General features: G+C 37.6%; 2 protein-coding genes across 2 annotated transcripts; one reads left to right on the forward strand and one right to left on the reverse strand.

Annotated features, from left to right (window-relative positions):
- The first annotated feature begins 8313 nt into the window (after positions 1-8313).
- On the forward strand, positions 8314-17327 carry thoc1 (THO complex 1). Its single transcript, XM_033982929.2, has 21 exons — positions 8314-8385; positions 8570-8643; positions 9148-9208; positions 9292-9361; positions 10056-10174; positions 10655-10703; positions 10774-10869; positions 10969-11051; positions 11248-11321; positions 11883-11991; positions 12235-12369; positions 13015-13115; positions 13667-13733; positions 14158-14208; positions 14291-14361; positions 14601-14696; positions 15172-15237; positions 15307-15390; positions 15858-16005; positions 16516-16600; positions 16924-17327. Exons 1-21 carry the CDS (start codon positions 8338-8340, stop codon positions 17208-17210), a joined length of 1974 nt encoding a protein of 657 aa, XP_033838820.1. The 5' UTR covers positions 8314-8337; the 3' UTR covers positions 17211-17327.
- Positions 17328-18525: 1198 nt separating this feature from the next.
- On the reverse strand, positions 18526-25083 carry usp14 (ubiquitin specific peptidase 14 (tRNA-guanine transglycosylase)). Its single transcript, XM_033982642.2, has 16 exons — positions 24889-25083; positions 23946-24091; positions 23411-23443; positions 23222-23326; positions 22946-23049; positions 22735-22793; positions 22221-22351; positions 22065-22145; positions 21908-21990; positions 21463-21577; positions 21259-21324; positions 21064-21156; positions 20500-20631; positions 20326-20386; positions 20148-20255; positions 18526-18959 (listed from the first exon to the last, which is right to left on the reverse strand). Exons 1-16 carry the CDS (start codon positions 24902-24904, stop codon positions 18814-18816), a joined length of 1479 nt encoding a protein of 492 aa, XP_033838533.1. The 5' UTR covers positions 24905-25083; the 3' UTR covers positions 18526-18813.
- Positions 25084-25706: the final 623 nt, after the last annotated feature.

The following is a 25706-nucleotide window of genomic DNA, read 5'->3' on the forward strand; positions in this document are numbered from 1 at the left end:
TCACCATTACATGTTTTATTTATAGTATATTCCCCATTTCACACAGTCACACAATATTGGCTACATGAACGATCGACCTTGACATTGGCGTCCATATGTCACACATTGTATACAGTTTGCCATAAAAAGCGCTTCCAGCCTATGCTTCAGATCTAAACGCTATGATTAGACAAGATGAGGAGATCACCAAAACTTCCTGTTTGGCCCCGTCACAGGAATGTCCTTTATCCTCTTTACGCACGTAGCCCGCGCTCACATCCAGTTTAATAATCCTGAGCTAATCATTGAATAACCCTCAAATGACTTTCAGTGCACCTAGCCAAAGCTGTATCAACACAAACACAAGACCAAGACAAGCTGACGAGGTATTGTTAGCTAAAACTGCTAATCAGTGGCAGGATCGCGATAGGTTGCAGTTGGATGCACCTACAATTGTAATGGCGGATAATTATTAGCTAAATACCTGGCTGGAACTACAGGTATACAGGTATTTTCACTACATGCAGTGAAGCGGACAAGTTCATGCCGTCATGTGATCCTTGTAAAACATTCAGGGCAGGGGGACTAGATTTTCAAAATTCAAAACTGGGACATACTCGAGGGTTGGGTGTTTGGTATAAAGTTGAAACCGGAAGTTAACATACACTACATAAAAAGACACATGTGCTTTTTTTGTCTCACTGTCTGACATGAAATCAGACTAAACTTTTCTTGTTTTAGGTAAATTAGGATTACCAAAATTATTTATATTTGCGAAATGCCAGAATAATGAGAGAAGGATTTTTAAACACATTTTTTTCACTACTTTCTTCAAAGCCAGTAGTTTGCATACAGTGAGATTACTATGCATGTCATGTCTTTGGAAGCTTCTAATTGGTTTATTGACAACACCTGAGTTAATCAGACACACCTGTGGATGTATCTAAAGGCACACCTGAAACACACTGCTTCTTTGTGTAATGCAGACATGCCCAAACTGTGGCCAGGGGGCCAAATGCGGCCCTCAGACCAATTATTCTTGGCCCTCAAGCTCCCAGGTGAATTGGCCCATATTACTTTAAACTGTTCTTTTTCCTGTACACTTCTGAAAATCTACTTGAACAAGCCCATATCAAATATTTAATGTGTCCCATTGAGGATGTAAGCGTGAATAAAGGTCTAGTGGTTCAGTCTAACTTGTAATAATAACGCAGATTTAAAGTATTCACTGTATTCACGACCAGTCTATGACCCTCAATCGGCCCTCAGCTTTGTCTGTGTTTTCATATGTGGCCCTTAATGAGAAAAGTTTAGAGATCCCTGGTGTAACATTGTGGGAAAGTCAAAAGAAATCAACCTACATATCAGGAAGAGAATTGTAGACTTGCACAAGTCTGGTTCATCCTTTGGTGCAATTTCCAGATGCCTGAAGGTGCCACGTTCATCTGTTCAAACAATTATACACAAATATAAACACCATGAGAACGTCACACCCTCAGGAAGGAGATGGGTTCTGTGTCCAAGAGATGAATGCACTTTGGTCCAAACTGTGCAGATCAACCCATGAACAAAAGCCAAAGACCTTGTGAAGATGCTGCTGAAGCTGGAAAGAGTGTGTCATTATCCACAGTGAAACGAGCACTACATTGACATGAGCTGAGAGGACACTCTGCAGGATGAAGACATTACTCCAAAAGAAACATAAAAAAGCCAGTTTACAGTTTGCAGTATGTAACAAAATTGATTCATCATGAGTAAAGAACATTATGACGAAATACTGAAGCAACATTTTAAGACATCAACCAAGAAGTTAAAGCTACGCCGCAAATTAGTCTTCCAAATGGACAATGACCTGAAGCCTACTGCCAAAATGATTACAAAGTGGCTTAAGGATAACAAAGTCAATGTTTTGGAGAGGCCATCACAAAGCCCCGATCTTAATCGTATTGAAAATGTACGTACAGACCTGAAAAGGCATGTGCAAGCAATGCAGCCTACAAACTTGTCTCAGTTACACTAGTTCTGTCTGGAGGAATGAGCCAGAATTCCTGCCAACTATTGTGAGAAGCTTGTGGAAGGAGATCCAAAACATTTAACCCAAGTCATACAGTTTAAAAGCATCAGTACCAAATACAAACAAAATGTATGTATGTGTATATGAAGACGTTTCACTTCACTCCTAGTCTGAACATGTAGAGGAGCCTTCACATCGCTGTTTATGTCGCAGTAAGTATCTGCACACAGGGCTTCATTTGAGACCAAACACAATTACACTTACACAAATAGACTCAAGAATATATGGCAATAGCTTAAGGGCTTAACTCAGACAAACTGTAATGAAGCACAAGGGACAATCAGTGGACACAGTAGCTCACTCATTACACAGTTTGAGGTCGCATGCTCACTCAGAATGTGATTATGATCAGATTTTTGGAGTTACAAAATCATCCAAATGACATGTAAACAGCAAAATCATTTCTGTCATTCTTGTCTGATCATGGTCCCTCTGATTCCTCACATCAGATTTTGCTGGAAGTCATTTAAGGGGAGACAACACAGGCAAAACTCATTTTTTTGTTTTCACTTTTTTGTTTTCAATCAACTTGCATTTTCCCACCATAGGGACATAAAGCTCAGCCCTTAAAGTTGCACCTGCACACACTAATGCACATAGATTCTAGTCGAGTACTAACATTTGGACAAAACTTACTTAAGGATTTTTTTTATCTCTAACTCCAAGTCTGATTTAAGGTAAAGTGAAGTTTTAACTCCAAAAAATTAGCCAAAATTTGATTTTTTAAGCACATTTACAGTCAGCTCCAGTTCACGCAAATACTAAATAAAATATCCAAAATATCTGTATAATTTTAGTATCTAGACAAGACATTTCAACCTCTTTTCATGTTTCTGTTTTGAATGTCCCAAAAAATGGTCCATCTCTGCCATTTTTACACACACACAATGCCTTATTTTTATATGAAAACATGACCTGATGAAAAACTTGCAACACATTTTGTTCGTACATTTATGTGAGTAAACAAAAGCAGAAGTTTCAAATCGATATCGTGAATTTTAAGTTTTTTTCCTATTCACCTGCTGTGCCTCGCCTTAAATTACGTTAAAGGTTCAGAAATGGGATAATAATGAGATGTGAGTGTACATTTAAACAAAGCCAATATAAAAACAAAGAACATGGAAGTACGACAGACCTGGTCCATGACTGTTACACCTGCAAAATACAAACTGTGACGTGGACACAGGTGCAGTATGGGAAATGCGGTTTTTACAGTTTACAGTTTCATTAGCATCATTGTCCATCTGATGAAAACTCCTGCACTAAAGAACATCCGCTGACACTACAACTTGTCACTGATTTTGAAACCAGGTTTGTCACACACAGTCAGCTTTCCACAAAAATCCCTCAGTATATTTCAGAGTAAGCAAATGTATCTCCTGACCGCAATGACCAGTGTTACGGTAAGTCGTGTTATAGGTCCTACAGTAAGTGCCCTACAATGCAGATTGGAAGTGACGTAACTATAGCAACACAGTTACATCACAGGCTGGAGTGTCCTTCTGTTGTACGACAATCCACTTCCTGCTTTTTGACCTCTGGGTTCAACCACTGTGTCAGGCCCGTCGACTGTTGCTAACGCTGGCGGGGAGTGACCTCAGGGAAACACGGCACCTCATTGGTCTGTTATTAATGATCATGTATCTTGAATTACAGACAAAGTAGCCAAATAAAAACACAAGGATCATGTAGCGCGGGCTAATACGAACATTTTAAGGCCAAAATGACGAGTCTGACAGCAGCAGTTATGAAAAAAGGGGTGACGCTTTTTCAATGTAAAGTGAACCGGAGCCAGGAAGTGCGCCCATGATCACTTCCTGTTTGGAACGTGGCGGCTAGCAAGTTAGCTATTTATTTATTTAGATATACAGTCTGCAGTCGGGCCTGTAGCATTACTAGCAGACGAGGGAGCATATTTCGTAACCTTATCTAGTCCGGTGATTCTCAAACTGTGGTACGCGGGCTGGTTCCTTCTGTAGTTTCAATATGTGTTTGATTTAGAGACAAATTTATTCATTTTTTTTGTTCTTCTTTGGGTTAATCGTTAATAAAAACTAGCATTTCTATAGCGTTAGTCTCATTTCAGACCACATCCCGATAAAATCCAGGTTTAGATCCGGTAGTACTTGTAAACCTAAATATTATCTCAGGTCCGTAGTACTTCGTGATGTGAAAAGTTTGAGAACCACTGATCCAGTCCAAATAAACAATTAGGAAATCCGGGATGCCGTCAAGTGTTCCGGAGAGGTCAGGTTAATGCCGTGATGGGAACATTTAGGGAAGTTTGGGAGATAAAAAGTCTACAAGTGTGTCTAACCTTAACTGTGAGCTGCCCTGCACGTGTTGACTGATGCACGGCTCTTATCGCGCTCACTCACTCCCCTTTTCGGCAGTTCATCAGTTTTGTTGGCACAGCTTCAGCAGAGTGTCAGAGGAGGGTGGGCTGCACTTAGATAAACAATGTGACCAGTATATCAAGGCTGGAGCGAAGGTTTAATGTAACTTTGTATATAAAAAATAAAATAAAAAGAAAGTACACATTTTTTTATATGCCTGCTTAAAATCCATATATTTTTGGACTTTTTATGAGTATTTAAATGTACATTGTGTAACTTTTCTGGCGTGGCTTCGCTTATGTCCATGCAGATGTTAGCGCTTTGCCTGGAATGTTCCGCAGTATGGCATTGAGCATATCTATCTTGCGTTCCATATGATTACAGGTGTTTTTATTGATCAAACATACCATGCGTTCTGACTGTGAGCAGGTTTGCCGATCCACAGATCTGACTTGTAACTTGGCCTGGTGGTGTCACCTGCTTGTCTCTACAGAGATAAGTAAGTTTAATGCCATACTGCAGAACATACAGGCAAACAATATCATCTCCACGGAGACATAAGGTGGTGTATCTTCCATTAGAAAGTTACACAGTCCAGCTTTAAGTGTGTATCTGTAAGAGCACTTAGCCTGTGTATATAACTACTACTAAAAAACATAGTTTTTTGTTTTCCTCAGTTTGATCATTTTGATTTAGTTTATAATTTTACTTCCTGGTTGGACACTGGAAGCACATGTAGAAACTGATAATTTACAGAATAGTAATTATTTTGAGATTTTTATTTTGAGATATATATATATATATATATATATATATATATATATATATATATATATATATATATATATATATATATATATATATATATATATATATATATATATATATATATATATATATTTGGTAGATAGGTTGGGTGTATATATATATATATATATATATATATATATATATATATATATATATATATATATATATATATATATATATATATATATATATATATAATTTGGTAGATAGGTTGGGTAAACCTTTTTACTCTTTAAGTACATTTTACTTTTATATAAGCTGATTTTTTTTTTTTTTGCTTCTGTATCTGTACTTTTATTCAAGTAGATTTTTTCATGTGATACTTTTACTTGAGTATTTTGTTGCTCCAGTATCTGTACTTCTACTTGAATAGATTTTTTTCATGTGATACTTTTACTTTTACTTGTGTATTTTGTTGCTCCAGTATCTGTACTTCTACTTCAGTAACAAACTGCAGTACTTGTTCCAGTGCTGGTTATTTTCCACTTACCCACTTTGAGCTGTGTGCAGCTCATTATGTTTTCGAGTCCTTTTAATGGCACAGATCATGAGAGGAATTTTTACAGCCCTTTCTGTGCTGGATGTAATATTAACTGGTGTATCACTGTTTGTTCAGAGGAGGCAGCTCTGGGACTCGTGCAGACTTTGACAGCACCGCGGTGACAGTTAGGCCGTTTTAAAGCTGTTATGCTGATGCCTGAGAAAACATCATAAAACTGTGAACATGTGGGTCAGAAGTGTCACGTCCGAAGAGCTGAGAGGGCGATTTCCACCAGTCAAAAGAATGAGGAAGACTTCAACTTCTAAAGGTTTAGGTTTGAATGAGTAACAAGCATGTATGACTGGAAAAAATGTAAATGAAACGGGATTCTCCAGGGTTTTTGTGATATACAGATGAGAGCCATGCATTAAAGCTGCATTATGTAACTTTCTTGTCTCCTTGGAGATGTTATGACATGGCCTATTATTATTATTATTATTATTATTATTATTATTATTATTATTATTATTATTAGTAGTAGTAGTAGTAGTAGTAGTAGTAGTAGTAGTAGTAGTAGTAGTAGTAGTAGTAGTAGTAGTAATAGTAGTAGTAGTAGTAGTAGTATTGCTTTTTATTCAGTTGCAGGTGTTATTGTTCCTATTATTGTGTGAGCAGGGTCATCTCTCCACAGACCCGACATATAACTTGGCCCGTTGGCGTCACCTGCTGGTGGAGATGGATAAATATATTTGTATAATAGAATGGTACAGATACAAGTACTGAATTGGGCCTTTTGCTTTAGCTTGAGAACTAATTCTTCACCATAATTATAGAAACATGATTTGATTAGTAACTATAATTTGTACTTCTCATTATATCATAATTACACTCGGGGTGAGGGGGGGTTAAGTGTCTTGCCCAAGGACACAGTGACAGTATGGACCTGTGAGAGCTGGAATCGCACCAATGATGTTAGTACAGCCAAACATTTTACTCAAGTAAGAGTAATGGTACTTCAAAATTATATTACTCAAGTAGAAGTACAAGTGGTTCAAGAGATTATAGATTTGTCTTTTACAGTTCATTTAATTGGAAGAACTAAATATTAAATAATGCACACAATCTGGTATTTGCAAAGGGTAGACATAAATATTTGAAAAACTGAAAAGCACCATTTCTAGAAATAACAATTCCTACCAACCTTGTCTGCTGGTTAAATGAACAATTTTTGTGAAGCCGTGCAAAGTGACTGCTGTTGCTGCTGAGATATACACAGATAAATTGAACTGAAATACACTGAATGGAATTTACACACAAACCTTGATATAAGTAGATAAATAAACTTTACTTTTACACCAACAACAGCAGTATTTTTCCATAAGTTGATAACAGGTTGAACGTCACAGAGCTTAGATATTTCCTCGTTAGTGTGGCTGAAATGGGCCAGTGCTTCTAATGTGCCGTCTGACATTGTAACATTAAAAACATTAGTGCCCTGCAGCAGTAGTTGTATTTTAATCATATGTCCACAACACACGGGCGGCTCTGGAACATGCAAACACAACTGAATATGACCTCCATGATGACCTTTTGGGAAACTATGTGAAGCACTGTGCAAATGCATGAAGAGACTGAGTGAGAAAGAGAGAGACAGAGAGAAAATGTGCACATTGTTACTGCTTTTCACTTAATGTTCCTCAGTATGGCATTAAACGAATGTGTCTCTCATGTATGCAAGTACAGGTGCTTTTACTGACAATACAGTTACTGACAATATTTTCTTACTACTCCACAAACCTGCCCCATAACTTGGCCTGGTGGAGTTACCTGCTTGTCTCTGTGGAGAGAGATAAGCTGATGTCCAAATGCTTGTGCTATGTGGACATTTGTCACATTTTCAAACAGTACAGTAGATGTGTTTATTGTGATGTTAAGTTTTAGTCTAGGTTTACAAGGACTGAAAATGTTCAGATTGAAAAGGGAGACTTTGTACGGTATACGCATTAACTGTATTTATACATGTCATTATACAGGTTTTGAGTATAAGTGGTGTCGATTGTGGCCAACACTGCCATCTTGTGGTCGTAAATAAACTTATAACACTGCCATCTTGTGGTCATAAATAGACTTACACAAATAGTAACATACCTAGCAAAGTCGTTTTGTATTCTAATTTATAATAGTATAGTTTAATGTTATTAAATAATTAGAAATGTATTTTTATAAGGACTTAAGAGGCTTGTTAATATAAACAGGTAAAAAAATAAATTAATGTATAAATAATAATAATAATAATAATAATAATAATAATAATAATAATAATAATAATAATAATAATAATAATAATAATAATAATAATAATAATAATAATAATAATAATAATAATAATAATAATAATAATAATAATACAAAATATACCGTGTCACATTTCCGGCAAAATAATGACATCTCCATAGAAGCTTGATTTTTTTTTTTTTTTTTCTATAGAACTTGAAGTCTTCCCCCTCCTCGACATCAACAAATACATAATATACATACACATTTTCTACGGAATAACTTTTTTAAATTTTATTTGTTCAGTTTTTACAGTTTGACTCTGGAAATTGTTCGTCCAATCAGGCATCCACGGCTGCGGCAGAGCACTTCCGGTTGCAAAGATGTCGCCCTCCCTGTTTAATTTTGTCGAGGCTAAAGACAAATTTGCGGTAATATGTGCTCTAATTGCTGTGCTTCCACATTTCCTTCATACTATTTAAACTACACACCCAGACATTTCAAAACGCTGAATAAGTTTTACATACACGCCCTTAATTAGCGCGTATTTACTGTCGTTAGCCGTTAGCATGCGGGAGCTAAATGCTAAATCTCAGTGTTTTGTGTCTTCCTCAGGCGTCTGCTAAACATGCTCTGACTGCCAAAAGCTGCAAGCATCTAACTAACACTTTCAACCAGATGAACGGCAAGTAAGTGACTTTTATTCAACATTAGTGCCTTGCTTTAGTACAAACATTGCATTTAATCTTAAAGAAGGCTAACTATTATGTGGACATCAATCTATGGTCAAGCTAATAAAGTGATGATGATGAGTGTTTTGAATAGTTCATTCATTTTAAGTTTAAACTACCCCGTCAGTGCACGTTAATGTAACTCTTATTGTATGTTTAATGTGCACACAGTAGCTTATTTACAATACTATCACACAAACTACACTAACACATATAAAACTGTGTCGATGAAGAGCAGAGCTGTTGAACATGTGCCATTCACTTTGAAAGTCTTTGTCAGGGTAGGATAGAGTCAATTTCAGTTTAAGGCCTTGGTCTGACTTGAATGTAGTCTTTTGTACTGTAGCATGACTGAAATATGTTTACTTTGTCATATCTTTTGCCATCCCATATTCTAATGCTGTTCTCTTTGTACTTTGTGGTTTGCTTAATCTGTTTTATGTATTATTTTTTGCCATTTAGTGAAACAGAGAAGAAGACTACCCTTGACCAAGCTCTCCGTTGTGTCCTTGGGGACCAGATTGTGAGTATAAAATAGTTTTTGTATTTATTGTTCCGGGATGTGTGATAAGTATTGCATTTCTTTTTGATCTTGCCTGTTTGCAGACTGAGCTGAAGACCAATGTGGATGAATACTTGGCTCTCATTGACCTGAGCATTGATGCTGTGACAGAAGGTAAGGCCATTGTTTTGGTATTTTACACTCTAATTAAAAGGCAGGGAACTGTTTTTTGTTGTTGCTGTTGTTGTTTTTGTCACTTCATACACAACTCAGTGTACCTTATAAATAAGTCATTAGGTTAGTAGTACCATAGTACAGAAAAATGTTTACTATAAATGCACATGAAAGACTGAGTTCAACAGTCCTATATAAAGGCATACTGTACTCCGTAACTTTTCTGATGTGGAGTGGTAATGATCTGTTTGTGTCCATGAAGATGTTCTTTTACCTTTAATGTTCCACAGTATGACATTAAACGTACACATTCATCACATTCTCCTTGGAGCATGTGGCAGAAAAGTGACACAATGCATCTGTAATTATTCAAGCTGAAGTAGTTTTGTGCACCTTTGCCTGTTTATGCATTAAGCACATAAAATGTTTACAGCAGAAACATTATGTATGTATGAAAATCAAGTAATGGTTATTCAGCCCTAGTTTTGAAGCACAGAAGTAGTGTGGTAAAGACAAATTGACTTGATTGATTGAAGCATGGAGTACTCACCATGATACCACCTAATGGCATCACAAGGAGCAACTGAGCCTTTTGAGCTCTGGAGAGGGAGATGAACTAAATATGAAGTTGCTCTTTGAAAAGTTATTGATCAGAACTGCTTATAGTATATAATCTGTTGAACGTTTACTCCAGGTATCTGTTCTGCAACCACCCCCTTCCTCCTGCTGGGCGACGTGCTGGACTGTCTCCCCCTGGATCAGTGCGACAGAATCTTCACCTTCGTGGAGGAGAACGTCTCCACTTGGAAATCGGTAAATTCAACATGATGGTGGATGCTGAAATGGTCAGACTTCCATAGTATGACTACTAACTAAATTCTAAATTACGCTCAAGATTATTACATCATAAAAATCTTTAATTGAAATGTATCACTTCTACAGCTGGGAGTTATGACAAAAATATCTGTTGTAATAGTCTTCCTTGTATTTATCAGTACAGTAGCTTTCATTATTATTATTATTTTTTTTAACATAAACACAGACTTTTATCAGTGCCATTTATTACAAAAAATGTCAAATTTCTTTCTACAAAGTCTGAACTCTGCTCCAAACCACATGCTTTTACTGACAGAGGATTGGCTTTGGACCACTCTACTAAAAAGACCAATAAATGATTAGAAACAATTGGATATTGATTTGATTAAAATGTAATTAATGGCACAGTCCTAATTGCAACATTGATTTGTCTGTATTAATTATGCATTAGCTTAACATGTGGTTTCTCTTTTCCAGAACACCTTTTACACAGCCGGCAAAAATTACTTGTTAAGAATGTGTAATGGTAAGTAGTTATATTTAGCTGCAAAATAAAATTCTGAGTAATACTTAATACAAATGTGGTTTATTTTCAGATCTGTTAAGGAGGCTGTCCAAATCACAGAACACAGTTTTCTGTGGGCGCATCCAGCTGTTTTTAGCTCGTCTTTTCCCTCTGTCTGAAAAATCAGGTAAGTACCAAATACATTTTCAATATATTAATTCTTATATCATTCAAACAATAATGCTTATATCATGTGCGTGTTTGTTTGTTTGTTTGTTTGCTGCAGGTCTTAATCTCCAGAGCCAGTTTAATCTAGAAAACATCACAGTGTTCAACAAAAATGAACAAGAAAGCACCCTCGGCCAAAAGGTAAGCGTGAGTGACTATGTAAAAATGGAAAGGATATGTACGTTAGTCACAGCTAATAAAAATGTGTTGAATTTTGTATTTGTTTGACACACACGGATGATTAAATAACATATATACATCTAAACATAGACCACATGAATACCACAGTTACTCAACGCTGAAATTGCAAAAGTGTGTAATTTTCTGTGTTATCCAGCACACAGAGGAGAAGGAGGAGGGGATGGATGTAGAAGAAGGAGAGATGGGAGAGGACGAGGGACCAGCGCCTTGGTAAAATTATTTTAATGTGCTATTTTTGTTTGGTAATTTCTTTTACAAATTTAACACTATGTGCTATATTTTGACTATGGTATGTGCAACATTATTAAATTATTTTAAATAAAATAAAATGTTAATTTAAATTAGAATGAAAACTGTACAGCTGTTCTCAAAGCTTTGAAAATGTTCTTGTAGCTTTGGGTATTCACCAGCTGCACTCTTGTTTCTTAGGAAATAAGGTTTTCTAGCCAAAAAATCTTTTGGTTATGGTTTTGGTTATTTTTCTTCACAAAAATGCAACACATTTCAAGGACATGCAAAACTATATACTTTTGTGCCACTAATGCACTTAAATAATCTGGTTTTAAACATTTATAATCACACCTGATCCTGTTTTTAATGTTTTAAATGGACCTATGCAGCTTGTTTGTGTTTGTATTATTCTGTATTTTAACAGGGCGCTCAAGAAAAAGAGTCTGAGCACTCTCATTGGGCTCTCCTTGTACAAATAAACATACATCAAATTGTGCAAAATTGAAAATACATCAGTAACACATTTGCTCCATTGCACAGCTCTATTCCAATCGACTACACCCTGTACAGAAAGTTCTGGACTCTGCAGGACTACTTCAGGAACCCCATGCAGTGCTACGATAAATTCTCTTGGATGACATTTGTGAAGGTAAGACACAACATAGAAACCTCTTTGATTATTATGGATATATGCAATAATTTATTTATTATTATTTTTTAACCCTTTACAAATCTTATTAAAAACAAAAAAATACCCACTAGTGCCAAGAAAAAGTACACAAAGTCCAAAGATTATTGTTCCAGCGTTCATGTATTGAATAAGTTGATATAGTCATTATCGTAACATTCCTACCAATGTAATGTGATTTTTACTTTAAATCATTTCCCCCAGTATTCAGACGACACACTGGCAGTTTTCAAGAGCTTCAAACTGGACGACATGCAGGCATCCAAGAAGAAACTAGAAGAGCTGAGGGCGTCCAGTGGAGAGCATGTTTACTTTGCCAAATTTCTTACAAGTGAAAAGGTAAGAATGAATTGATATTATTAGAAGAGTCAATTTTGTGTAATATTCGACCTTTGAGGTTTAACCCATGTTATAATACTCTGTTACCTCATCACAAACAGACCTAGAGTTGTGTTTTGTTTCATTCATACATGTTTAATTAACCCTTTATTATTAGTCTGTCAACATCTCGAAAGCTCAAAATGCTCTGTTCCACCTTGTGATGTCATGAAGTTGTAGTTATGAAGTTAACCGCTTTTACCTTTCGTTCAGTAGAGTTTGGCAATTCTAGAGCTGAAATAATTGAAATGATTCTCCTGAAGTTGTATGGAGTTTAAAAACACAGTGGAGCACTTCCTGTATTACCACATGATGACATCACAAGGTGGAACAGAGTGTTTTCAGTTTGAGAGAAGAACATGTAAATGAAACAAAACACAACTCCAGGTCTGTTTGTGATGAGGAAACTACATTATAACATAGATCTGAAAATGCCGTAATAGTGGCCCTTTAAAGTATAAATAGTTATCTCGGATATCATTGGAAGGTCAGGTTTTGTAAAATGGTCCAACACAACAACATTGTATAATTGGTGTAGGTCTGGACTTATCGATTTGATTTTATTCATATATTTTACATTCTTTCTCTCTTTTTGTTCTTGTGCAGCTCATGGACCTGCAGCTCAGCGACAGTAACTTCAGACGGCACATTCTCCTGCAGTACCTCATCCTCTTCCAGTACCTCAAGGGACAGGTCAAATTCAAAAGGTAACACGCTCTTCTCTACAAAATCTGACTTAAAGACGCACTATGTAACTTTGCTGGTGGAGATAAGCTACCTGTTCATTTTTCCATGGAAATGTTATTGCTTTACCTAGAAAGTTCATAAATGTATTTGTACTGCATTTATTTAAAGGGGGGGTGTTCTTCACTTCTATGGAGCTTTGGATATGATACCGCTAACTGTAAAGAGGGTTTGAATAAGGCCTGGAAAAGATCGCTAAATGACTCAAACATGCATGAATGACATAAAACATCTTCAGGTGTGTTTTTAATTAGAGAACAGTGTCATGACACGGTGGAAAGCTGCAAAAAGTCACCTCTTTAAGGTGTTTTTATTGCTCAAAATCGCCTGAATATCATGCACCTCTCCAAAGATCTCAACTGTAACTGAACCTGGTCATATCAGCTGAGTGTCTCCATGGTGATGTATATGTTGAATGGCATACTGTGGAACATTCTAAGCAATCCAATAACATCTAATGGAGATAAGCAGAAAGCCTGCAGAAAAGTTGTACAATATTTGTATGTGATTCCAGCTCCAGTTGTGTACTCAATGACGACCAGTCGACGTGGATTGAAGAGACGACCAAATTGGTTTACCAGGTCGGAGATTTTTTAGTTTTTCATTTCATTGTGTGTTTTCTATAGAGCTCTGGTTTGTGTCCTCGCTCACCTTAGAATTCTCAGTTAGCCTAATGTTAGTAATTTGCCTAGATTTTATGACGCTAATACTAAACTTATAAACCTGGTGTTCATTTAATTGTATTCTGACAGTATAGAGCGATATTTACCAGACGTGACACAGAAAAGCATTGGGTTCCTTTACAGCTCTTTGTTTTTTGTCTAGCGTATCTTTGGACAATTTGCACACTGGTACACAAATATGGCGGATTTTGCTAATAACTGTCATTAACATTGGTTGTATTGTCCCATCTTTAGCTGGACCGATCTGTGCTTCCTGCAAAATCAGTTTTTTTGTTTGTGATTTTCTTTTGTCAGTGTATTCATTCACTTCTGTGTCTTGTAGCTGCTAAAGGAGATTCCACCAGACGGAGACAAATTTGCAACAATGGTGGAGGTAAAGAAACGCTCCCTTTTTACCAAACATTTGTGTGTTTCTTTACAGCAGCTTCACTAATGTTTCAAAAATATGTCGACAGCACATGCTCAACTCGGAAGACAACTGGAACTCGTGGAAAAATGAAGGATGCCCGAGCTTCGTCAGGGAGAGGTACGACTGCTGTTCACCGCACTAAAATATACCAGACAGTAGACTCAGATCATAATCGATATTAAAACTAGTATCGAACAGAAAGTACTACCATTTAATGTTGAAAATCACATTCTATTCTGTTCATTATAGTATTGGAATTAGTATTGAGTATCGAGTCTATTTCTCAGTGTCGAAATCGAGTTTGAATTTTAGTGTCATGACAACACAGTGAAGTAATGTGTTCTCGTGTGGAGCAGGAGCATCGATGAGAAACCCAAGAGACCCACCAGGAAGAGGGCCGCTCCAGAAGACTTCCTTGGAAAAGGCCCTGACCGCAAGATCTTCATGGGAAAGTAGGTTATGTATAAAAGAAAGAGAGTGCAGTGAAAAAAGTACAAAGCTAATTTTGTTGAATTTTAGACAAATAACTGACAGAATTACTTTTGGAAAACAGTAGAGAAAATATTTAAATGTAGCTTTCATTTTTGGCATTTTTCACATGTTTTATGATTACTAGATTACACTGAGGTCACCTGCTTGTCTCCATGGTGACATATATGTTTAATGGCATACTGTGAAACATCCCAGGCAATCCAGAAACATTTCCATAGAAACAATCCTACCAAAAAGTTACATAGCGCACCTTTAGATAGTTGTACTTTATGACTACTACAAATCAGCAGCACATCTCCACGGAGACGAGCAGAAAACCTACAAAAACGTTGCATTGTGCTCCTTTTAAATACTTGCACTTCATGTTGCGACTTGTACATTGCTTCTACTTTTTTCCCTAATCATTTTTACATTTAAACTCTTTCATGTTTTCAGTGATGAGTTGACGCGTCTGTGGAACCTGAACCCCGACAACATGGAGGCGTGTAAATCAGAGTCCAGGTAAGACGTCCACACAGGGTCATATTGGGTCTTTAATCTGATTATATAAATTACATTTGTTTATTCTAGAGAGTTTATGCCGTCACTGGATGAGTTCTTCACAGAGGCCATCGAACAAGCCGACCCCGTCAACATGGTGGAAGAGGAATACAAGTCAGTACATTTGATTTTCTACACTCACTTTAGGCTGAGTTTTTCTTTCAAACGGAAAACAGTTCAAAATGCTCCACCTTGTGATGTCATGTGGTAATACAGGAAGTGCTGTGTTTTTAAACTCCAAACACCTTCACTAGAATCAGTTGGATAATTTCAGTCCTGGAATTGTCAATCTGTACTGAAATAAAGGTAAAAGGAGCTGTTCACTTGATGACATCACAAGGTGGAACAGAGCATTTTGACCTTTGGAGATGTAGACAGAATAATAGTGTTACTCAAACATGTGTGAATGAAACAAAACACAACTCCAGGTCTGTTTTTGAGGAGGTAATAGCATTATAGCATGACTTAAAGCTCACGAGTTGAAATGAGTTGAAAATGAAAGCAGCAGGTGACGGACCCAACACCAAAAAACTTAACTGTAAACCTTTACATTTTAATTCATTTTCAATATTGATCTTTAGAGTTGTGCGTAACCCAAACTACGGCTGGAGGGCGCTGCGGCTGCTGTCCAGGATAAGTCCACACTTCTTCCAGCCGACGAATCAGAAGTACAAGAGCCTGGCCGACTATCTGGACAGTATGGTCAGCAAACTGGCCAAGGAGCTGCCGGTCAGTGCACCGACCGTCCCGGTTAAATATACACCACCACCAGTCAAAAGTTCAGACACACCCGCTTATTTAGTGTTTGTTTTCTTCTTTATTTTTACTACTTTCTACGTCTTACATACACATAGAAGACATTAAAGATACAAAAAAAGATATATGGAATTAAGTAGCTAAGAAAAAGTTAAATACCTCAACTAAATATCTTTTTTATATTTTAAATTCAAATTTCTCAGAGTTGCCTCCCTTTGTGGACAGCGTCACGTCAGGGTCAAGAAATACACAAAGCAGTGATTACAGCAAAGGGAGGCAATTAAAAAAAAAAAGTAAAATAAGTTTTGAATTGTTTTGAGTTTATTTTTTGTTTGCTACATTCCCTGTGTGTCTTCATAGTTTTTATGTCTTCAGTGAGATTTTACAGTGTAAATAATCAAGGAAACAAAGAAAAAACATGAATGAAAAAGTGTATTCAAACTTTTGTCTGGACATGCATCTGATAAGTGTTTCCTATTGCAGAAAGACATCCCTTCTGAGGAAATAAAGACCGGAGAAGAGGATGACGATGACAACGGGGACAATCTCCTCAAAGAGAGCAATGATAGTGAGTTTTGTACAAGTTACACCTCAGTATAGTTCACTGTATTTTCTTTATTTGCTCTTAAAACTCAAGTGTACAACATTTCTAGCTCACTTGAGTTGGCAGTAGCTCAGAAGCTCAAAAAAAAAACAACATCGGTAGAACGGTCAAACGTTCTCTATCAAGAAACCTCCAGTTATGTATCTCAAGCTTTAATTGGTTAAAAAAAAAAATTTAAATTATTGTTCTGTCCTGGGGAAAACACGGAGCCTGGTTCATCTTTTCCCATTATAAGCCCAGTCAGTCCCTCTCCATGTCCTGATGATGTGCGTTTGTATTTCCTCCAGGCCCAAGTGTGCAGGGCATCCAGAACAAACTCGTGACAAACCAGCAGATGGACGAGATGGCGTCTAAACTGGGGGCGCAGTGGAAGACCCTGGCCTCTCAGCTGGAGATGAAGGCGTCGGAGCTCCGGGAGATCGAAGCGGACAGTGAGGACGTAGAGATGCAAGCCAAACTTCTGCTGGTGGCCTGGCAGGACCGAGAGGGGGCGCAGGCCACGGTGGAGAGCCTGGCTGCAGCTCTGAACGCAGCCGGATTCTCGCACATCGCAGAAGGACTCACCGAAGCTTAGTTTTAACACAGCCATGTCTTTTTGTACCAAAATACCCTTGTGATATATGTTTTGTATGTAGTTTAAGTTTAAATACAGTTTCCTATTAGGGATGTACAATAAATGTTTTTTTTTTCTAATGGTTTGAACTTTTTTTTTATGAATTTTGCAAACTGACTTGATTATACTCTTGTCTCATACTGTAATAAACTATGAGACAAGAGTATAAACAGTAGTGGCTCTCAAACTTTTCATAACTAGTGATGGGCAGCTCACTATCACTATTCTGTTAAAAAAAAGTATTATTTCTCATGTAAAAATATAACTACTAAATTTATTTAAAAAAACATTAAAATCAGGTATCTGGTAAAAACTATTTACATTGTATATTTAAGTGGCAGATCAGTTAACGCTGGAGCAGAAATATTGCTACATCTATAGAATTCATTATGGAAGTTTCACTGCATTTTAGTACAAAACTCACTGGTGTCAGGGTCAATAGTGATACTTGCCATAATGAGCTTTACTTCCAAAAAACAGTTCTACAATTACAGCAAAAATACAAAATTTGTGAGGCCAAAGTTGTGAACTTCACTGCATGCTTTATGTATTAAAAATGACAAAATCTCATTCTATTTGGCCTTCATATAGTAGTTTTAGGTTTAACACATGTCAGTCGCTCTGTGGAGTGTGACCTCAGTGCACATTAGATTTAGTTGTTTACTTCACTTTTGAGTCGGTCTTGTTCACATACACTGCGTTTCATTCACTCCAAACACCATGAGCCACGTGAGAGTCCATCAGCTGATCATTGAATGTATTTCCATGACAATGCGCTTCAAGCAGACAAAGCCCTGTCAATACACACGCACACTTCCCCTTTAAACAGTAGTCTTTTCTTTCACCTGTGGCTTAATACGCTGTGATGACTTTACACGCTGATGGAGAAAAGGTTTATGAACAACACCTGTGCAAAAGACTTAAGATGGGACAATAAAAAAAGGGACTACCACTGATATTTTGAGGTTGAAAACACCAAAAGTGACAAAAGTTTGAGAAAAATTGAATATTGAAGCTTTATTTCTCTGCTGTTAACCGTAAAGGCACCTTCTCTGAACCAACCCTCCACACACCTTATCTTTAAAAAACGAAAAAACATTGGTCTAAATTTGGCAGAAAGAACATCAAATATGCAATGTTTTCACCCAAACTTAAGTGCGAAAGGGCAGTCGGAGTCATGGAAATCTTAGACAACTCATCACGTGTCTAGGCAGTTGTTTTGATACACTTACTGCTTTATAATATGCTAACCTCAATCAAAAGGCTTCAACACTGTACAATGTGTATAAAACATTTAATGAAATTGCAAAGATAGACTTAAAAACCTTCTTAAAGGCTACAGTCCAGAGAGTGCCTCAAATTTGTCAAAGCCCACAATAGTTTAATATTTAACAACATAGGACAATTTCTTTTACAAGCATTTGCGCAGGTTACAAAAAAAAAGAAAAAAAAAAAAATCAAAATTAAGGTAATCGACTGTTTAAAGACACCGGTTGTATTGCACATGTGGAGACAGTGCTTGGAAATGGCCGTGATGGTGACGGTGGGGTCTGTGTGAGATCAGTTACTGCTCCTGGTCCAGTACCTCGAGTCTGCGTGGGCCGTACAGGAGGACGTATGCTATGTGCCAGTCCCCTCCTCCCGACAGTCTCAGGATGTCCTCTGGAGACACCACGCTCACTTTGTCGTCGTCAAACTTCACCCACTCATCTGACAGGACGACAAAAACACACGAAAAAAATTATTTATTTAGAGCATAATGACTTAGCTCAAAAAGGAGTGGGAAGAAGAAAACATGTCAGTGCAGCTTTATGAAATAGCAACTGATATTTTGCAGTGGGGGGGTTCTCCAAAATGTGTCTATGGCAGAATGTTCAGCAGTTACCATGGTGACACATTGGCAAACATTGACAAAAAAGTTTTAAGACTAAGAAAAAACACAGTGAGCTTGTGACTGTAATTTTATGTGAGAGAGACTTGTTTAACAGCACAAATCAGCTCACTTGTTGTAGTTCCAACTAAACCAGTTCTGCCTGGATAGATTGTGTTAAAATAAAGGTCAGACTAGTTTAACATGAGAAACCGCTTCAGACAATGGAGAGCCTTCAGTTAGCATCTCAACCCCAGGGAATGTTGATGACATTAGCTGCAACGTAACAGAGGTTCTGAACTGGTTTAATAATCCATAATGAAAACTTGTGAAAAGCAGCGATGTACTTAATTTGAGGTTTTTGTAGGTTTTGGGTCGTTGCTTAAAATAATTCTTGCCTACTCAAAAAAGCCACAGTTACTCAGACCACAGAATCCCTGATAAAACTAAATAAAACCCTTTACCTTTCTGTGCATGTTATTTTTTCCAGTGGGAGGCCGGATAACACCTGTTGCTTCCAGTAGCTCTCAGATCATTTCTACTGTGAAACTTAATATTTCACGAAACTAAATCCACCGTTGTGACCCCATTATCTTTTGCCTTATATCACTGCCTCCTTAGTTTCCATAGGTATATTATTTTTGCATTACACTTATAACCCCATGCACCCGCCATGTGTTTATATTGAGACACCGTAAATCTGTCACAAATCCAGACAAACGGGATTATTTTCCCCAAATAAGACACAATCCTGTAAGAGAGCAGTTTATTGCAAAGGGATAACTCCACAAGTGACTGATGTGTTATACTCTTCAGGCAGTAGTTTGGCCAAAACAAAATATCGGCCTGTGTTAGAGATTTAAAGCTGATCACCGATACGCTAAAATGTGCAAATATTGGCCATCGTTTCAGCTCTGATTAATGGAAACTTGTTTTTTAGCCATTGGAATTGCTGAAAGTTACTTGGTTACAATGGGATATTATTTTAAAGCAGAACTCTTTTAGATTCGCATATTATCCAGTATTACCTTCTTTCCTCTTGACCCATCCCACGTAGTGCCCGGAGGAGCTGGAGCGGCCCTGGTGAGTGAGCACAGCCTGCAGGTCGTAGTAACCGCTGTTGTTTGAGCCCAGGTCTGACACAAAAACAGTATCAAAATATTCAGACAGTCACATGAAACACTTTTACAGATGCTTTGGACGTACCATCGGGGAAAGAGAAAGGCTCATATTTCACTTCTTTTTTGGCATCGGATTTCATTAACACCTGTAGAGAGTCAAAAATGTTTATGCTGATTTTTTTTTTTTTTTTATTAATCCACTGCTGCATCCACATTTGCATACAGATTACAGATTGAGTTTAAATTTGAGACTATGAACCTTCTGTTGTTGTTGTTTCTCAAGCTTCTTGTCCTCCATGTCCTTAAACTTGGATCTGATTGGAAGCATTTTCTCTTGGAGCTCTGAGGTGCACAGCTCATAGACGTCAAGCATGAGCGGGAATTTGACATCCTTTAAAAAAAAAAACAACTACTATTTTAGAAACTTAATTTTTTCAGACAAAAGGGGCACTGTGTAACTTTTTGGGTGGAGGGTCTGCAATACATGCTAGTTTCTATGGAGATGTTATTGCTTTGCCTAAAGAATATTCCACAGCATGGCAATTAATGTGTATAGCTCCATGGTAACAGGTACATGATCTCATCAGGCCAAGTTACAAGTCAGATCTGTGGGGAGATGACCCCGCCCACTGTAAGAATGCATGTTTTTAAGGTATTTTTGAGCAGTAAAACACCTGTAATCGAATGAATGCAAAATGGATTATCTTAATGCGATACAGTGGAACATTACAAAGCAAGCTCCAAGATGACAAGTTGTGGCAGACTCCCCATCAGAGAAGTTACACAGTGCACCTTTAAACCTCAAACAATAATATGGACGAACCTTTAGGACTTTAGCATTCACAGACTCCTTCTCCTTGTAGAAAAAGCGAACCATCTCAACAGTCATATAGGCAGGAAGTCGGCTAACTTTAGACTGTAAGTGCATGGAAATAAAAATGTTAAATGTTACATGGTTTCCAATATTTGTTTTATAGTAATTTAGAGAATAATTTGAAGAGAAATTTGGAAAACTTACAGATTTTATGTACAGTGCGTTTCTATCCAGGGTTGTAGACATTTTTGTGATTTCTTCTTGAAGCCTCTGAAAATGTTAGAGAAGCATGGACAATATTTATATAGATATTCAGAAATTTTAAATTATGGGTGCATGCACTAATATGTTGTAGTAGTAGTAGTAGTAGTAGTACTAAGTAGTAAATAGTAAGAGTAACAGTAGTACCAATCTAAGTCCTGTTGCCAGATATTTGACTTCTTGGTTGATGAAGCAGCTGAGTTGGAGCTGGCTCTCTTTGCCTTTGATCGGCTCCTCCTCCTCAGACTCTGTACATTTCATACTTAACAGCAGCAAAGTCAAGAAAAAAACATTTTAAAACATAAAAACCAAAGTTAGACTAGGTTTTCAAACTAAACTGTATTCTTAATTCCAAATACTAATACATTTACCGCCTGCATTTGGCTACATAAAATTACCCTCTGTATTAAATAACCTCATGTCTTTTATGTCTATGCTCCATTACTAATCCTAGTGCAATACATCTTACTTAACCCATAAATTTTACATGTCTTCCTGTAATCTGTGGGAAACATTTGCTAGATGTGCAGCACATGTTTTCAAGATTCTAAGTTACTGTGTCCAAGTAAGTAATAATCCAGTGAAAGGATACGAAGTTTCAAACTCTACACCAAAATACTGATCGATAAAATTCTTCTTTGATGAGGCAGAGGCAGCACCACTTCCAGAGTCAACCTTAAAACACAATATTCACATTTTCAGCATTGTCCACTTCTCAATCCAAACTACCCCCAGGACAGAATCCTCACCTCCATGGACGTCTCTGGCTCTAGCGGCTCGAGCTTTTGCTGAAGGACCCTCATCATCTGCAGCCAGCACTCATTGGCGTCCTAAGGTAATCCAAGGTCAGCACATATTTTTCCAGTACTTTATATTATAACCAGCCTTGTAGTACCGTGACTGACCTGCTGGAGGTACTGTCCTTGGTCTCCCTTCTCAGCGAACTGCGGGAAGGCTAGGTGGAGGAACTGCAGCAGGATAATGGGGGGAAGGCTGGAGGAGGTCTTGTCCATCGTCTCATACAGATCACGCAGAGCTACGAGGAGAAAAGGTTGATTTGCTGTTACCATTTTATATCAATACTAGGGCTGGGTCATATGGCCCCAAATAAAATCTGAATTTTTTGGCACAATGTGGACGATTATGATTTTAATCATAGAGTGACTGCTGTCATTTCAAACAGGAGGGGGGCTGATTACATTTTAATCAAATCATATTTAACCAACTATAAAGTGTCATGTAATGTAAGGTTTCTTTTTACATTACCAGTTGTTTAATATGTTTCAATTCCTTTGTGAAAAGTCAGGAGTAAACCTGTTTCATAATAAAACTCTAATTTGTGTTTTAATAACTAGCATTGTGAAATAATCTGATTAAGTCAAACAGATAAATGTTTAGCGTTTTATGCGCTCTTTGTACCTGCTGTGATGTATTCTGATGGTGCGTTGGCCCCTGAAGATCTCAGAGCACCTGAATACCTGGAGAGCAGAGAATTTTGTCAATTTTGGACATAATCAGTATAGAATTATGATCTCATATGTTCAAACGGAGTAGGGAGACGGTAGATTAAATACCAACCACATTCTCTCTCAAAATGACATGAGTACATTTTATAATGTAATAAAAGTACCGTCTGAGAGCAGTCTTGAGCTCCGGCACAGAGCGCAGACACTGCACCGTGGCGTTCATGTAACAAGTGTTGCCCAGATTTGTGAGACCGCACGGCAACTCCATCTGAAAATTATAAAGAAACATGTTTTTAAAAAGGTGATTATACTAAATAAATGTGAAATAGATTTAACAATAATAATAATAATAATAAACGTCAAACAAAAGACGATGTAGATAGTAAAAAATTCAAATATTTGAAAGCAGTTTGAAGTATAGAGCCATATAATAAACTAACAGCGGAGGCGAGCTGCTCCTCAGTCATGTCCTCCACAAACATGGGTCGATCTGAGGGAGCTTCAGGAAGAGCATCAGCGGAGCCCATCATCAGCAGGGTCATCCCCTTCACACACACATTACACCATCATTATAAACACATAAACAAGAAATAGTTATGAGACAACTAAACCAATCCTGCTGTACTTACGTTTTTGATTTTAATGTTGCCCCACTCATCGTCCTGGAAACCACAGAGAATACAAATTAGTATCTTTGACAGATCTGCAACTGTTAGTTGCAGATAGTAAATTAAGGTTATGTTTAGTACTTAGCATTTAAAAATCTCCATTGGTTTAACATTAGGCTAAATAAACATTGTAAAATGTGGGATGACACAATCCCAAACTCTACTGACAGAACAGATTTTAGGTTTTAGGTGGAGGGGTCAACAAGCAGAGAGTATCTATTTATGAGTTTATCTATAGACTGAGACATTCACATACATATCTTGGAAGCCAACGAACTTCTTTTAGTTATGATAGTTCGATTAGTTAATCCAATGTGTTCTTGACCAACGGGAACCAAGTAACACAACATTACTTTGCACTCTGCCCTCACTTTAAGCTGATCTCCATCCAACAACTCAACCACCCCCACCAAAAACATCATTCTCATCCTCATCCTCATCATCATCATCTCCACCAACACCACCAGCAGCAGCACTAGGGGAGCCTGTTGTTTACCTTGAGCGTGCCTCCCTTCACCATCACCTTCTGCCTCTCTGGGTGGACTCCGGTCAGGGCGAACAGCTGAGCCTTGAACACCACCGGCGGCTCCTCTGTGTTCAGCTCCACCGCGTCAAACTTCTCTTTGCCCCATTTCACGTTCACTGCGGGAACAACACAACACTTTAAGTCAGAGAGATGCGGGTAATTTTGTCCGGCTCAAGATGCTGTGTCATACATACTGCAAGCTTTGGCATCTACAAACAGGCTAACCAGGCTAACGAGCTGCTAATGAACCTTACTCCAAACTTAAAATTACATAACAACCTTACAACTAAAAAGTGATCAATTTAACATACAGCTCTAGTTATATCTTAGAAATAATGCAATCTTAATAAGCTGTTTAAAGTTAGTTAGCAATTACAAAGCATCTAATTTAACCTAGCTAATGCTACATAGACAGTTAGCATTCACATTTAAGCTGTCAAAGTGTTTCTTTAAACTACAAGGCCAACAATACAAGCATTATAAAACATGTTTCATATCTTAAACAACATTCTTTTTGTCTAACCCATAAAATATCTGTTAGGATAAGGTTAAGGATAAGACTATAACAGTAAGGTGAGCTTTCCTGGCTAAACGGCTACTTACTGCTAGCTTGTTGACAGCTAGCGGCTTCATGATTAGTTTTAGAGCCATTTAGAGATCAAAACATGTGACAATGCTATACACACGTTATTTGCGATACTTGCATGTATGTATTAACGTTATCTTAGTAAAAACGTAGCCAGCGCGCAATTAATCGAGTGCTGTATACCATTAGCATGCTATCGGCTCGTCATGCTACAGTTAGCTTAGCTCCCATGCTCCGTACAGGCTACAGACTAAAACACGTGAAACTTTACATCCATGCTGTTTCCCTTTATGCAGAATACATGGACGTGATGAAATGACTCTGTACCTGTAAACACCGGCATGTTTAGGGCTCAGTGTGTCTCTAAACTCTTTAGTTTGTGCACAGTCGTGGTCCAGCGGTGAAATGATGAGGAGAGGGCTGCTACAAGTCCATTCAAACAGACAGAATGACGCTGCAACAACAACACGCCGCGATCAGGGCTTATCCGCTCTCCTGCTCGACTCATCAGCCTGTCTGCACTAAACTCTCCTGCTCGACTCATCGGCCTGTTCCTGTTCGACTCATCAGCCTGTCTGTACTCCTCACAATCTGCAGCATCATCATGATCCAGTTTAGTTTGTGCACATTTGAAGGTAGTGTGAGAATATACCATTTTTTAAATTAATATTTAGAATCTGAGTCTGAAAGGTATAGAGCATTAGGCCTACTTAATATGAAGAAATCACATCGCATGCTATTTATATATAAGCAACAACTACTTAATTAAAATTTAAATGACCACTTTAAATGTCTTGGTCTTGTTTTAAAGTCCCATCTCAACTTTAAATCACACATAGTCTTTTTTTTTTTTTTTTTTTTACCTGAGACAGTCCCAGTTTTGAGCTATTTGTCCCATGCCCCAGTGGATTTATCCAAAACCAGTGATTTGTCCCAGTTTTACACAAGAAATGTCCCAGGTGTGCCTATTTTTTACACATTTGACCTTCTGCCAACAGTAAAAATGGTAATATATTGTCAAATGTGTTTGAAAACTGCTTTTAAATCACCAGAAGGCTAAAGAGTGCATTCAGTTGCAATGGCAGAAGTCTCTCATGCTTTTAACTCATTCACAAGTGAGTGGACCGAGTGCTTAATAATGTTCT

This window comes from Periophthalmus magnuspinnatus, chromosome 17 (genome assembly GCF_009829125.3).
Source record: "Periophthalmus magnuspinnatus isolate fPerMag1 chromosome 17, fPerMag1.2.pri, whole genome shotgun sequence".
In the NCBI taxonomy this organism is placed as follows: Eukaryota; Metazoa; Chordata; class Actinopteri; order Gobiiformes; family Gobiidae; genus Periophthalmus; species Periophthalmus magnuspinnatus.

Bases quoted from the DNA above. Each gene is read 5' to 3' on its own strand.
- usp14 (XM_033982642.2), bottom strand. The intron at 22,352-22,734 runs GTACAAAGAGCG...TTCTCCTCGTAG, and splicing joins ATCAGAATACATCACAGCAG to CTCTGCGTGATCTGTATGAG. The intron at 21,157-21,258 runs GTAAGTTTTCCA...ATGCACTTACAG, and splicing joins ACGCACTGTACATAAAATCT to TCTAAAGTTAGCCGACTTCC.
- thoc1 (XM_033982929.2), top strand. From the start codon at position 8,338: ATGTCGCCCTCCCTGTTTAATTTTGTCGAGGCTAAAGACAAATTTGCG. The intron at 14,362-14,600 runs GTACGACTGCTG...CGTGTGGAGCAG, and splicing joins CCGAGCTTCGTCAGGGAGAG to GAGCATCGATGAGAAACCCA. The intron at 14,697-15,171 runs GTAGGTTATGTA...TCATGTTTTCAG, and splicing joins CGCAAGATCTTCATGGGAAA to TGATGAGTTGACGCGTCTGT.